Source organism: Bombina bombina, chromosome 6 (assembly GCF_027579735.1).
Source record: "Bombina bombina isolate aBomBom1 chromosome 6, aBomBom1.pri, whole genome shotgun sequence".
Classification (NCBI taxonomy): domain Eukaryota; kingdom Metazoa; phylum Chordata; class Amphibia; order Anura; family Bombinatoridae; genus Bombina; species Bombina bombina.
In genome coordinates, this window is record NC_069504.1 from 893,443,630 (window position 1) to 893,459,957 (window position 16,328).

Consider the following 16,328-nt stretch of genomic DNA (forward strand, 5'->3'; position numbering starts at 1 on the left):
CTTGATAATTTTAGGACTGCAAGGAAGTATGGAGATTTAGGGCGTTAGATTGAAAGTGAAAACCCAGAATAAATACAGGCGTACCTCAGAGCTACTGCGGGTTTGGTTCTAGACCACCGCAATAAAGTGAATATAGTAATAAAGTGAGTTACACTAATGTTTTTGTTTCCCATTGCATATAAAAATTATATTTACACCATACTGTAGTCTATTAAGTGTGCAGTAGCATTATTTGGAGAGAAAAAAACAATGTACATTTCTTAATTAAAAATTATTTTATTCCTATAAAATGCTAACCATCATCTTGAACCTTCTGTCATAATCTTATTGCTGGTGGTGTGTGTTTATAGGTGTGTTTATATGTGTATATATGTTGGAAAAATGGCATTGATAGACTTGCTTGACACAGGGTTGCCACAAACCTTCAATCTGTAAAAAGAGCAATATCTGCAAAGCGCAATAAAGGGAAGCGCAATAAAACGAGGTATGTCTGTATAAATTAAGATAGAATTAATGGAATAAAATCTAGATGAATAGAAGAAGTTGGAGAAAAAGGGCAATTAGTGTGGAAATCTAAGGTTATTACTTGGGTTTTTTGGAGTTTTTTTTTGCATCTTGCAGTAGAAAATGTTTGAGAATAGATTATATGAAAATGAAAAAAGGAATGTAGAGGAGAAATGAACCATTCAGGCTTAACTGATTCATGAGAGATGTGAATGAGACTATATAACATACAAGTGTAAATAGAAAGGATGTAACAGAAATTTGCAGGGCATAAAGTAAGAGTGGAGATGCAGAATGGTAATGCACCAGGAGGAAAATGGAGCATGTAGAGAATAAAAGCTATGTGAAAAAGGCTCCATGATATCTTTGTGCCACAGGTTTCCCATCGGATCAAAGGAATGGTGACAAAGAATTTGTAATCAGGAGAGCAGCAACAAACCGTGTGCTGAATGTACTGAGACACTGGGTGTCCAAGCATGCACAGGTAACTTGCAACTCTATCACTAGTAACAAAAAATAATCCATATGAAGAAAAAAGTTTACGTACAGAACCCTAGAAACACCCTTTATTCAACAGAGCAGTAAGAGATAATGAGTTGTCAGCTCACAGACCATACAAAAGCATTTCTCAAACATCTTAAGTTGTGGGACTGAGGCATATTTCTAGGTATTTCAAGATTTGTTCTACCAACTCAGGGCTCGTTTCAATTAAGCCGTAAATGGTTTTGCATAAAGGAAAAAACAACAGACCTCTGTGGTAAATAGTTGTAAGCTTCACTGGAGAAAACTTTATTGTCTAAGGTTGGTGCAAAGATGTCAGCAGAAAAGGTGATAGAAAACATTGTTCCTACCATGACAAAGGTCATTGGTCAATTAAGGGCTTTTGTTGGATCAAATTAGAGTAAGACTTTTCTAGATATTATGCCTTTAAGATGCTTCTTACGCTAGGTATGTCATGTTTGATACCAAAGTAATGCTTATGATGACAAGAGGGGACTACTAATATGGATACATCTAATGGATTTTAACATAGTAGATTAGGTTGAAAAATGACGGAAGTCAATCGAGTTCAAGTTATACAAATCTTATCTACAATAAAAGCTCCAGTTGATCTTAAATTAATCCTATTAAAAAGGTTACTCATTTAACACCAGCAATCATATCCCTGAATTCTGTTTCTAGCCATCTAAACATTTTTTAATTTATCTAAAGTATTGACATTTACTACCTCCTTAGGTAATGAGTTCCACAATTTAATTGCTCTTACAGTGAAAAAATATTTACGTTGCTGGAGTTTAAATTTCCTTTCCTCCAGCCTTAAATTGTGACATCTTGTCACAAACAATTTTCTTGGAATAAACAGAGCTTCCGCCATCTCTGTATATGGGCCTTGAATATATTTTTAGAAAGTAATCATGTCACCTCTCAAGCGCATTTCTTTCTAGAGAAAACAGACCCAGTTTGGCTAACCTCTCCTGATACCTTTGATTCTCCATTCCCCTTATTAGTTTTGTGGCCCTTCTCTGAACTTTTTCTAAGTTTGCAATGTCTTTTTTAGAGATTGGTGCCCATAACTGCACTCCATACTCAAGGTGAGGTCATAAAAGGGATTTATATAATGATAGAATTATGCTTTCCTCCATGTCATAAATGCCTCTTTTAATACATGCTAGTATCTTATTAGCCTTAGAATCAACTGCCCTACATTATGCACCCATCTTTAGCTAGTTATCTATAAGTATTACCAAATCCCTTTCCTCCCCTCTTTTGCTAAATCTAGTCCCATTAAAATAATAGGTCACCTGCTTACTTTTACTTCCAAAATGTAGAACCTTACATTTTCCAGTATTACATATAATTTTCCATTTACCTGTCTATTCTTCTAATTTTTGTAAATCCCCTTGTAAAGCAATTTCAACCTGCAAAAATAGAAATGTTGCTATTTAATCCTTGCTCCAAGTTATTAATACAAATATTAAAAGGAACAGGGCCAAATACAGATCCCTGGGAAAGCATACATTTAGTTTTTGTATATGAATCTCTCATGTGGCACTGTATCAAACGCCTTTGCAAAATCCAAGTATATCACATCAACTGATTCCCCTTTATCTATATTTTTACTTCCTTCCTCATATAATATAATTAGATTACTTTGAAATGATATATTTATCATAAAACTATGCTGATTTGAACTCATAATTTTGTTTACAAAAATATACTCATCAATATAATCCCTTCAAGTATCTTCCCCACTATCGATGTCCGACTAACTGGTCTATAGCTTCCTGAACAGTAATAAATAGGTCACTAGAGTGTGCAGCCAATGGCTGTGTGGAATATAACAGTGTTCCATTTCTAACAGGAACTGAAAAGCTCACAATTTCATAATGAAGTTACAGGAAAAGGGGACAAATTAAATAATAGTATATTGCAGACATATATATATATATATATATATATATATACACACTGTATATATGATTTATAATTTTATATTACCATCTCAGAGTGTTTAATGTCCTTTTAAGCACACATTTATTTGTGGGTGTTTTTTTTTTGTTAGCAATTTAAAGTTAGACAAGGTCTCCATGAGGGAGTGGCATTTTTGTCTATGGAGATAATATAGATTTCTGCTATGTAACCCACATTTTTGATTTTTGTGCTTCCAAGTTTATAATGTATTACTATCTAATCTAAGATGAAATAGTTTTTTAAGCCAATCTCAATTTTTGGAGCTTATATCCTGTCTATTGAAAACTGAATTGTTTAATCAATAGACAATTAAATATTTGCCACTTTTGGACAAGTAACATACGGCTAGATTACGAGTTTTGCGTTAAGATGAAAAAGCAGCGTTAACAGGTCCTAACACTGCTTTTTCATTACCTCTGCTATTACGAGTCTTGCAGGTTTAGGGGCACCGCACACTTCTTTGGCCTTACCGCAAAACAACTTACGTAAAGTTTGTAAACCCTTTTTTCTATACTACTTTCACAGTGCTGGTATTACGAGTCTGTCCTGGGAGGCCAAAAAGTGAGAGGTACACCCTCTACCTCCAAGATCCGTAACGCATTTTAAAGTCAGTAGTTATGAGTTTTACACTACAACGCTGAAGCATAAAACATAGCTAAAGTGCTAAAAAGTACACTAACACCCATAAACTACCTATTAACCCCTAAACCGAGGCCCTCCCGCATCGCAAACACTATAATACAATTTTTAACCCCTAATCTGCCGCTCCGGACATCGCCGCCACTATAATAAACATATTAACCCCTAAACCGCCGCACTCCCGCCTCGCAAACACTAGTTAAATATTATTAACCCCTAATCTGCCGCCCCTAACATCGCCGCCACCTACATTATACTTATTAACCTCTAATCTGCTGTCCCCAACGTCGCCGCCACTATATTAAATGTATTAACCCCTAAATCTAAGTCTATCCCTAACACCCCCTAACTTAAATATAATTTAAATAAATCTAAAAAAAATTACTATAATTAACTAAATTATTCCTATTTAAAACTAAATACCTATAAAATAAACCCTAAGATAGCCACAATATAACTAATAGTTACTTTGTAGCTAGCTTATGGTTTATTTTTATTTTACAGGCACGTTTATATTTATTTTAACTAGGTAGAATAGTTATTAAATAGTTATTAACTATTTAATAACTACCTAGCTAAAATGAATACAAATTGACCTGTAAAATAAAACCTAACCTAAGTTACACTAACACTACACTACAATTAAATAAATTAACTAAATTAAAAACAATTAAATAAATTAAATTAAATTAGCTAAATCACAAACCCCCCCACTAATTTACAGAAAATAAAAAACAAATTACAGATCTTTAAACTAATTACACCTAATCTAATACCCCTATCAAAATAAAAAAAGCCCCCCCAAAATAAAAAAAAACCCTAGCCTAAACTAAACTATCAATAGCCCTTAAAAGGGCCTTTTGCGGGGCATTGCCCCAAAGTAATCAGCTCTTTTACCTGTAAAAAAAAATACAAACAACCCCCCAACAGTAAAACCCACCACCCTCACAACCAACCCCCCCCCCCAAATAAAATACTAACTAAAAAAAACCAAGCTCCCCATTGCCCTGAAAAGGGCATTTGGATGGGCATTCCCCTTAAAAGCTCTATTGCAGCCCAAAGCCCTAACCTAAAGAATAAACCAACCCAATACACCCTTAAAAAAACCTAACACTAACCCCCTGAAGATCGACTTAATGTTCTGAAGATCGGACATCCATTCTCAAGGAAGCGGCAGAAGTCTTCATCCAACCGGGCCGAAGTCCTCAACTAAGCCAGGAGAAGTCTTCATCCAAGCCGGGCGAAGTAGTCCTCCAGACGGGCAGAAGTCTTCATCCAGACGGCATCTTCTATCTTCATCCATCCGACTCGGAGCGGGTCCATCTTCAAGACATCCGACGCGGAGCATCCTCTTCATCCGGAGTCTTATTACTGAATGAAGGTTCCTTTAAATGACGTCATCCAAGATGGCGTCCCTTAGATTCCGATTGACTGATAGAATTCTATCAGCCAATCGGAATTAAGATAGAAAAAATCCTATTGGCTGATTGGATCAGCCAATAGGATTGAGCTCGCAATCAGCCAATAGAATGCGAGCTCAATCCTATTGGCTGATTGGATCAACCAATAGGATTGAAGTTCAATCCTATTGCCTGATTGCAGAAGATAGAAGATGCCGTCTGGATGAAGACTTCTGCCTGTCTGGATGACCACTTTGCCCGGCTTGGATAAAGACTTCTCCCGGCTTCGTTGAGGACTTCTGCCGCTTCCTTGAGGGTGGATGTCCGGTCTTCAGAACAGTAAGTCGATCTTCAGGGGGTTATTGTTAGGTTTTTTTAAGGGTGTATTGGGTGGGTTTATTTTTTAGGTTAGGGCTTTGGGCTGCAATAGAGCTAAATGCCCTTTTAAGGGCAATGTCCATCCAAATGTCCTTTTCAGGGCAATGGAAGCTTAGGATTTTTTAGTTAGTATTTTATTTTGGGGGTTGGTTGTGTGGGTGGTGGGTTTTACTGTTGGGGGGGTTGTTTGTATTTTTCTTTTATAGGTAAAAGAGCTGATTACTTTGGGGCAATGCCCCGCAAAAGGCCCTTTTAAGAACTATTGATAGTTTAGTTTAGGCTAGGGTTTTTTTATTTTGGGGGGGCTTTTTTTATTTTGATAGGGCTATTAGATTAGGTGTAAGTAGTTTAAAGATCTGTAATTTGTTTTTTATTTTCTGTAATTTAGTGGGGGTTTTTTTGTGATTTAGCTAATTTAATTTATTTAATTGTTTTTAATTTAGTTAATTTATTTAATTGTAGTGTAGTGTTAGTTGTTATTGTAACTTAGGTTAGGTTTTATTTTACATGTCAATTTGTATTTATTTTAGCTAGGTAGTTATTAAATAGTTAATAACTATTTAATAACTATTCTACCTAGTTAAAATAAATACAAACTGTAAAATAAAAATAAACCCTAAGCTAGTTACAATGTAACTATTAGTTATATTGTAGGTAGCTTAGGGTTTATTTTATAGGTAAGTATTTAGTTTTAAATAGGAATAATGTAGTTAATGATAGTAATTTTATTTAGATTTATTTAAATTATATTTAAGTTAGGGGGTGTTAGGGTTAGGGTTAGACTTAGGTTTAGGGGTTAATAAGTGTAGGTATGTTGCAGCGACATTGGGTCTGGCAGATTAGGGGTTAATGAATATAATGTAGGTGGCGGGATGTTGGGGGCAGCAGATTACGGGTTAATAAGTATAATGTAGGTGGCGGCGGTGTCCGGTGCGGCAGATTAGGGGTTAACAAGAATAATGTAGGTGTCGGCGATGTCGGGGGCGGCAGATTAGGGGTTAATAAGTGTAAGATTAGGGGTGTTTAGACTCGGGTTCATGTTAGGGTGTTAGGTGTAAACATAACTTTAGTTTCCCCATAGGAATCAATGGGGCTGCGTTACTGAGATTTACGCTGCTTTTTGGCAGGTGTTAGACTTTTTCTCAGCCGGCTCTCCCCATTGATGTCTATGAGGAAATCGTGCACGAACACGTACAACCTGCTCACCGCTGACTTAAGCAGCGCTGGTATTGAAGTGCGGTATGGAGCCCAATTTTGCTCTACGCTCACTTCTTGCCTTTTAACGCCGGGTTTGTAAAAACCTGTAATACTAGCGCTGTAGGTAAGTGAGCGGTAAGAAAAAACTGCTCGTTAGCACCGCATAGCTCCTAACGCAAAACTCGTAATCTGGCCGATAATGTGGTGTATGTTAGAAAGGTTAAATATTCACAGAAAAAAAACACATAGACATATTATTTAATATTAAAATTGATTAAAAATTATTTTTCAACTTTTAAGGTATTTGACTTGAAAGGGCTCCAAAGTGTGTGTGTATATATATATATATATATATATATATATATATATATATATATACACACATATGTGTTTATATGTATGTTTATATATATACAGTATATATTAGACCTATAACAACTAATCAATATAATCGATAATAATCGATTATGAAAATAGTTGTCAACGAATCTCATAATCGATTAGTTGGTTTGCAATTAGTTGGTCTGTGCATGGTACCAGCTGCTTCACCCCAATGAGTTTATGCACATAGTATTGTTTTATGGTTATGCCTTTGCATAAAGGACATCTACAGATGTTTACTATTCACTTTTTCACGACAGTATAAGTTTACAACTACTCCTGGCTTATGGGCAACCTAGAAATAATAGGAGTCATCATTTTGTTTGTTTATATTAAATCAGGTGATTTGGGACTATGCTTTGAATGGTATAGTGCTGAGCATATTATTTACACCTAGCCCTGGATTTATAGGAGTTATTTGAATTGATTGCAATATTATCTGTTTGCACAATTATTAGCGGATCGCTTGCTATTGCTGAATATATGTACTGTATAGATAAATGTGTATGGCTTTGTCCTGTTATTGATATATAGTCCTTAGCACTTTTGACTTTTTTGTTTTTTTATATTTTTAATTAATTGTAATATGTACCAAATTCAACCTCTATAAGTATATATCTGTTATTTTAACAGGGAAATAGATATTTTCCCCTAACCTTATAGCTGGTTATTCACCATTGCTTATAGATATTCAAGATATTTTATGTTAGAATGAAGTCCAGGCTTACTTTGAGAGGCCCCTTGCCAAGGTGGAAAACACTTTGCATTGGTGATTCTAACAAAGATAAATATCCCACCTTGGCGAAATTGGCAAAACCCTACTTATGCATCTCAACACCATCTGAGCGCCTCTTCTCTGCTGCAGGCAATCTAGCTTGCAAAGAGAGAACCAGCCTCAGCCAGGAGCACGTGGACATGTTGACATGTTTGCATTTCAATGCAAAGTTTCTGAAAGCGTAATAACAGAATGTTATAAACAGTGATAGTCTAACTCTTTCTAGTTCTAACTCTTTTCAAACAGTTTGCGGTTTAGTTTTGCTTAATTATAAAAATTTGTTCTACTGCTTAAAAAATGGACTAATAGTTGTGTTAATGTAAAGTTGTAAAGTTTTAGTCTGAAGTTTATATTTTTACCAATTAGTCAATTCATCGAAAAAATAATCGGCCGATTAATCTATTATGAAAATAATTGTTAGTTGCAGCCCTTATATATATATATATATAAACATAAATACAAATGTATATACAGTATATATATATATATATATACACACACACACTCACCAGCCACTTTATTAGGTACACCTTGCTAGTACCGGGGTAGACCCCCTTTTGCCTTCAGAACTGCCTTAATTCTTCATGGCATAGATTCAGCAAGTTGTTAGAAACATTCCTGAGAGTTTGGTCCATATTGACATGATAGCATCACGCAGTTGCTGCAGGTTTGTCGGCTGCACATCTATAATGCAAATCGCCCGTTCTACCACATCCCAAAGGTGCTGTATTGGATTGAGATCTGGTGACTGTGGAGGCCATTGGAGTACAGTGAACTCATTGCCATGTTCAAGAAAACAGTTTGAGATGATTTGAACTTTGTGACATGGTGCATTATCCTGCTGGAAGTAGCCATCAGAAGATGGGTACACTGTAGTCATAAAGGGATGGACATGGTCAGCAACAATACTCAGTTAGGCCATGGCGTTTAAACGATACTCAATTGGTACTAAGGGGCCCAAAGTGTGCCAAGAAAATATCCCCCACACCATTACACCACCACCACCAGCCTGGACCGTTGATACAAGGCAGGATGGATCCATGCTTTTATGTTGCTTACGCCAAATTCTGACCCTACCATCTGAATGTCGCAGATTAAATCGAGACTCATAAGACCAGGCAACGTTTTTCGAATCTTCTATTGCCCAATTTTGGTGAGCCTGGGCGAATTGTAGCCTCAGTTTCCTGTTCTTAGAAAAAAGGAGTGGCAACCGGTGTGGTCTTCTGCTGCTGTAGCCCATCTGTATCAAAGTTCGACGTGTTGTGCATTCAGAGATGGTATTCTGCATACCTTGGTTGTAACGAGTAGTTATTTGAGTTACTGTTGCCTTCCTATCATCTTAAACCAGTCTGACCTCTGACATCAACAAGGCATTTTCGTCCACACAACTGCCGCTCACTGGATATTTTCTCTTTTTCGGACCATTCTCTGTAAACCCTAGAGATAGTTCTGCATGAAAATCCCAGTAGATCAGCAGTTTTTTAAATACTCAGACCAGCCCGTATGGCACCATCAACCATGCCATGTTCAAAGACACTTAAATCCCCTTTCTTCCCCATTCTAATGCTTGGTTTGAACTTCAGCAAGTCGTCTTCACCACATCTAGATGCCTAAATGCATTGAGTTGCTGCCATGTGATTGGCTGATTAGCAATTTGTGTTACCAAGCAATTGAACAGGTGTACCTAATAAAGTGTCCGGTGAGTGTATATAAATATGCATTATAGCCCTTTCCAGTCAGTTACCTTCTCATATACCATATATTTTTTAACCCTTATAAAAAAAATGTTTTTAATATTTATGTGAATAATTTTTATCAGAAACCGTATATATGTGAGTGTAACATATTTTAATGTACTTATGTTGTGTTCGGTGCACATTTTTTTTCTTTACTGTCTGTAGGGTGAACTTTTTTGCTTTTTTGTATTGTGCAGTCTGTGAGGTAAACTTTTTTCCCCCTTACACTTTACGCTAGGTCTTCAGTTGTACTAATGTTATAAACGTAATTTAATGTGCATATTTTTGTATCTACCTGGATTTCTCTTTTTTGCTTGTAGGCTGTATATTTGTTGTCCTTTATGTATTTATGTCAGATTTTAAGTGAACTTTTATTCTTCACTTCTTGTCAATGTTTTTTTGTTGTTTTCTTATGTGTTGTGTACATTTAAAGGGACAGTCAAGTACAAAAAAACCTTTCATGATTCAAATAGGTCATGTAATTTTAAATAACTTTCCAATTTACTTTTATCACCAATTTTGCTTTGTTCTCTTGGTATTCTTAGTTGAAAGCTAAACCTAGGAGGTTCATATGCTAATTTCTTAGACCTTGAAGGCTGCCTCCAATCTAAATGCATTTTGACCGTTTTTTACTACTAGAGGGCATTAGTTCATGTGTTTTATATAGATAACATTGAGTTCATGCACGTGAATTTACCAAGGAGTGAGCACTGATTGGCTAAAATGCAAGTCTGTCAAAAGAACTGAAATAAGGGGGTAGTCTGCAGAGGCTTAGATACCAGGTAATTACAGAGGTAAAACGTGTATTATTATAACTGTGTTGGTTATGCAAAACTGGGGAATGGGTCATTAAGGCATTATCTATCTTTTAAAACAACAACAATTCTGGTGTTGACTGCCCCTTTAATTTTCAGGATTTTGAGACAAATCTTCATCTGAAGACAAAAGTCATCAGTTTCCTGGAAGAAGTTATACATAATCCAGAGTTACTTGCCCAGGAGAGGAAAGCAGCAGCTAATATTATCCGGTCAGTAAAACATGTAATCTTACTAATACTTAGTTGAATTGTAGTTTGTTGGAATAATAACTCTATAAATTAGTTAAGATATTATGTATAACTTCAGTTTCCTGGAAGAAGTTATACATAATCCAGAGTTACTTGCCCAGGAGAGGAAAGCAGCAGCTAATATTATCCGGTTAGTAAAACATGTAATCTTACTAATACGTAGTTGAATCGTAGTTTGATGGAATAATACATCTATAAATTTAGTTAAGATATCAGAATTATGAATACAACATAACAGATAGAAATCTCTCAAAAGCATGTAGGATTTACATAGATCTTCTGATGGGTTAGAATGGACCCCATCACAATCAGATAGATAGACCTAGTAGTGAATTTTGCCCACCAAGACAGTGAGGAACCACCTAGATGGATCCATCTGTCCCATGTTGCATGATTGTTCCTCTGTCTCATATTTACTCAGCGGGTAATATAGACAAGTGAGGCATCACATTAGTAAAACCTTTTTTGATGTTTTAAATTGTAAGTAAGGGCACTTCAAGAAGTTGTACTGTAGATTATTTTGTTTAAAAAATCATGTTGTCCGGGAATGACCTTGCTTACCTAAATATTGTCTCTTGAGTCTTCATCCAAGACTCAATACCACTTGCATTTGACATTCACCCTCTCCACATCCGACCTTTCCTTATCTGACTGTGAGAACTGCCTAACTGTTGTATCAGAGGCTGTGACAATATCACAACACCAACAGACAGAATGCAGCCATCATGAGTTCAATCAACCACAGTTTTGTTAGTGAAAGGCTTTCTTGATTACAGTGGATATAAGAGTTTGGTTACAAGCAGCAGTGAGGGAGAAACAAGTCCAAAGAAACTCTCAAGAAGGTGATGGAGTGGACTAAACCAGCGGTTGCCAACCAGTGGTCCATGGACCACTGGTGGTCCGCGAGATGTTGGTGATCCGTAACACCATCAATCAGGAATTAATATCTTTTGATAGTGTCACCCTTGTCGTGCCGCAATTCCATACAGTGCCTGGCTGGACATCAGTGAAAACTGAAGGAGGAGGAGTTAAATTACAATCTCTCTACGCATGTTGCGTAGTACTGCGCAACTTGCGTAGCTAGACTGTATTTTTAACTCCTCCCGCCCAGCACGCTGCTCAGAGGAAGATGCTTCCATTCTAAAGCCAGCAGAGGTTGGTAAAGTCTTGGCTTGAAATAGTGGAATTATAGTATATAAAAAAAGAAAATCTTTAAAAAAAAATTCTCTCTTATATTTCATTTATTTTCTTCCATTTACCTGTCTCTTTGTAGTAGTTTTCCTAATTCCTTCAGATGGACTTACAGCACTGTTTGTCTTCCTTCCCTCCATCTTCTTTTTTTAAAATGAAATATTAATTTTTTTTCATTCAAAATTATTTTCCCGCGCAGAAAGCCATTCTACCAGAATTCCAGTAATTGCCATCCAGCAGATCAACCATATCCCACTATTATTATAGTAATTACCAGTAACATCAGTTGTGGCTAGCTCACATCCATATTGAGAGCTTTCTGATATAAATTTAATTTATGACTCCAATGTCTGTCCATCATCATAAGTAGTTTTGAACAATTCCTAACTGGGGAGGTAACTTGGAAGTCTTGTGGTCCTTTCAAACATAATTCTTTTTTTCCCACTTTCTGCCTCTCTATTTCCAGCTCAAAAGTTGGCACTCACCCTTCATCATCTGTCATTTGGAAGTATTCTCTCAGTTCTGTCATTCAGTTAGTTAATTCCAAAAATTAATTCTTAAAAATGTGTAAATATATACATAATGTAAACTTAGCTATGGTTATACTAGTTATGTGCAGTATGTGTGTGTGTATATATATATATATACACACACACACACATTATAGAGGTTTGTACCTTTTTAAAAAAATTCATGTTAGTGGTCCACAGGATTCAAAATTGTGAGTTTAGTGGTCCCTGAGGTCCGAAAGGTTGGCGACCCCTGGACTAAACATCTCTTTGGGTGGATGATCATACAACTGCAATGTTGGAGGTTCTATGAAACCACAGTATTAGTTAATGCCAGAATGTACAATGTAGCTGTTATGAGGATGTTTTTAAGACAGGTGATACTGATATTCCCTGCAGCAGTTACATTGAGATAAGGGCAGCAAAGATATTGGTAAATACCCATGGAGCTGTGGCTAGCCCAAAGGAAATGACCAGAAACTAGAAATATTGGCGATGAAAGGTAAAGTGGAGAAACTTAAAGAACAGTGTAATTCCCCCAACAGTTGACCATATTGAGTAGTATGGCTAGGTATATCAAGGTAATCATCCTTGAGGTTCATGGTAGTAATATACTGACCAGGTTCCAAGGCTGTTGTTGAATAGAAATTGGCCATTATTTTGAGGAACAATAAAAAGGTTGGATCAAAATGATGGGTTGAAATGCCACTGTATATATTCCAATGTCATCAGGAAAGCCTTTTAGAGGGAATGGTCTGAAAGTATATGAGGAAAAAAAAACTGTTGTAAGGAGGCAATTAGGTAAAACTTATTTTGTACCCAAAGTTAAAAACACTTGAGAGGCACAGACCTAAGATATACTCTTTAGTTTCCATATAGAGCAAGAGAAATATTGAAGGTGGAATGTATGTTGGCACTAAAAGGAAGATTCCCAAGGGAAAATAAGGAAGGTTAAATAAGAGACTTATAATCCTGGGGAAGAAGCTGCCCCCCCCCCCATTTTATTTATAAGCATCCAAATGTTTGAACCAAATACCATTTTGTTTTCAGTCATTAAAGCCATCAGCTTGTACATTTGAGGCATTGAGAGCTTTTCCTTTTATTTTCCTGGCTATTATATCAACACTAGTCTTAAAGCCCATGTACACGGGCCATTATTTGCAGTACAGCGGTTCCACCCCTTGCTCTCTCTCTATCCCCCTTCTCTTTTGCTCTCTCTGCCCCCTCTCTTCTGCTCTCTCTTCCCCTCTCTCTCTTTTGCTCTCTCTCCCCCCTCTCTTTTGCTCTCTCTCTCTCTCTTGCTCTCTCTCTCCCCCCTCTCTATTTTGCTCTCTCTCTCCCCTCTCTCTTTTCCTCCCTCTCTTTTGCGCTCTCCTCCCTCTCTTTTGCTCTCTCCCACTCTCTTTTGCTGTCTCTCTCCCTCCCACTCTCTTTTGCTCTCTCCCTCTCTTTTGCTCTCTTTATCCTCCCTCTTTTGCTCTCTCCTCCCTCTCTTTTGCTCTCTCTCTCCCCTCTCTTTTGCTCTCTCTCCCCCTCTCTTTTGCTCTCTCTCCCCCTCTCTTTTGCTTGCTCTATCCCCCCTCTTTTGCGTTCTCTCTCTCCCTTTCTTTTGCTCTCTCCCCCCTCTCTTTTGCTGTCTCTCTATCCCCCCTCTTTTGTTCTCTCTATCCCCCCTCTTTTGCTCTCTCTCTCCCCCCCCCTCTCTTGTGCTCTCCCCCCTCTCTTTTGCCCTCTCTCTCCCCCTCTTTTTTGCTCTCTCTACCCCCCTCTTTTGCTCTCTCTCTATCCCCCTCTTTCTCCCCCCTTTCTTTTGCTCTCTTTCTCCCCTCTCTTTTGCTGTCTCTCTTCCCCCTCTCTTTTGCTCTCTCTCCCCCTCTCTTTCCCCCCTCTCTTATGCTCTCTCTCTCCACCTCTCTTTTACTCTCTCTGTCCCCCTCTATTTGGCTCTCTCTATCCCCCCTCTTTTGCTCTCTCTATCCCCCCTATTTTGCTCTCGCTCTCCTTTTTTTTTTGCTCTCTTTCTCCCCTCTCTTTTGCTGTCTCTCTCCCCCCCCTTTCTTTTGCTCTCTCTCTCCTCTCTTTTGCTCTCTCTACCCTTTCTTCCCACCTCTCTTTTGCGCTCTCCCCCCTTTTTTGCTCTCTCTCTCCCCCTCTCTTTTGCTCTCTCTCCCCTCCTCTCTTTTCCCCCCTCTCTTTTGTGCTCTCTCTCCCCTCTTCTGCGCTCTTCCCCCTCTATTTTGCTCTCTCTCCCCTCTATTTTACTCTCTCTCTCCCCTTTTTCCCCCCTCTCTTTTGCTGTCTCTCTCACTCTCTTTTTTGCTCTCTCTGTTCCTCCTCTTTTGCTCTCTCTATTCCCCCCTCTTTTGCTCTGTCTATCCCCCCTCTTTTGCTCTCTTTCTATCCCCCTTCTCTCTCCCCTCTTTTGCACTCTCCCCCTCTCTTTTGCTCTCTCTCCCTTCTCTTTTGCTCTCTCTCTCCCCTTTCTCCCCCTCTCTTTTGCTGTCTCCCTCTCTATCGCCCCTATTTTGCTCTCTCTCTCCCCTTTCTTTTGCTCTCCCTCCCCCCTCTCTTTTGCTGTCTCTCTCCCTCTCTCTCTAACCCCCTCTTTTTTGTCTCTCTCTCTCTGTATCCCTCCTCTTTTGAGCTTTCTCTCTCTCGTCCACCCGGCCCAGCCCACGTCACACGCAGCCCCGCCCATGTCACATCCGACCTCACCTGTGCCACGCCACGCCACGCCCCACCCTGTCCGCGTCATGTCACACACAGTCGGCCCAGGCCCAGATGCCAGGTTAGTGTGTTGAAGGCCAGGTGTGTTTGTCCTTGCGCTGTCTCGGACAAACACACTTGGCGTTTTATATTATAGGATTGTCTTTTAAACAATGTCAAAATATCCAACACTTGCTAGAAGTACAATTGTTGTACTAACAGAAAAAATATATATTTTATATTATAGACTCTCCACACTTGAAACATCCCATGCCTAATATGACATTAGGGCACTTGATTACCATGATACAACCTATACATTTGCATATTGTCTAATTATTATTATTTATTATTAATTCATTAATTGGCTCATTACAACTTCTCATGTCTATTCTCCTAAGTACTTATAATCTACTCCCAGGGTTACATTAGCAAATATAACCATAAACATTATAGCTGCTGCAAATTATAATATCAAATGTAAAATGTTTTATTATTTTATCCAGATTCGATATTTTGTTTACGGTCTGCTCAATATAAAAAAAAAATCTGCACACTGATTTTATTTTAAACTTATTTCCTTGGCCAGGGTGCTGAGTGAAATTTCAAATATAAACAGAAGAAAACAGCACTAACTGGGCTTGAAAGCAAAAGATTTATTCAGACCAGTCTAATGAAGGGGTGTATGCCCCGAAATGTCACTTGAATAAAGGACATATTTTGCTGTCAAGCCCAGTGAGTGCTGTTTTCTTCTGTTTATGATATATATATATATATATATATATATATATATATATATATATATATATATATATATATATATATATATATATATATATATATATACACACACAGTATATATATTAAAAGAGAGAAGCGCTCAACCTGGGAACGAACAAAAGCATAATAGCTTATTCTATGGCTAGTTACCACCCAAAAAGCAGCCTCTTTTTGCTCAACATGTGCCTTTCACAGAGAACTTTCCTGTAGCATATCAGTCTGATCCTGATTTAACAGTATAGTCCAGCCCTGAAATACCAGGCAATCCCTCTCTGAACGAGAGAAACAGCAAAACCCCAGACGTACATTTCGGCCTAGTGTGGGCCTCGTCAGTGAGGTGCAGCCATATCCCTCTAGGCACACTGAGCAACGGGTCCATGTCTGGATTCCCGCATCACACTTAGGGATATATGTATAATCTGCCTATCATTTTCTGTCTCTAGGACTTTGACACAGGAGGATCCAGGGGACAGCCAAGTTACACTGGAAGAAATTGAGAGTATGGTGAGTTCTTCAATGAAAATCATGTGCAACATTTAAGTATTTTTATTTATGCATGAGAAATTATCTGCATACAAAACACGGACAACAGGT

At 37.8% G+C, this 16,328-nt stretch overlaps 1 protein-coding gene across 1 annotated transcript in view; it reads left to right on the forward strand.

Annotated features, from left to right (window-relative positions):
• RASGRF1 (Ras protein specific guanine nucleotide releasing factor 1) overlaps positions 1-16,328 on the forward strand; it is a 300,540-nt gene that overhangs the window by 213,693 nt on the left and 70,519 nt on the right. The window contains exons 18-20 of the mRNA XM_053718462.1: positions 882-988; positions 10,397-10,509; positions 16,178-16,238. Of these exons, the coding sequence (XP_053574437.1) occupies positions 882-988; positions 10,397-10,509; positions 16,178-16,238 (281 nt within the window). The remainder of the gene's footprint in view (positions 1-881; positions 989-10,396; positions 10,510-16,177; positions 16,239-16,328) is intronic.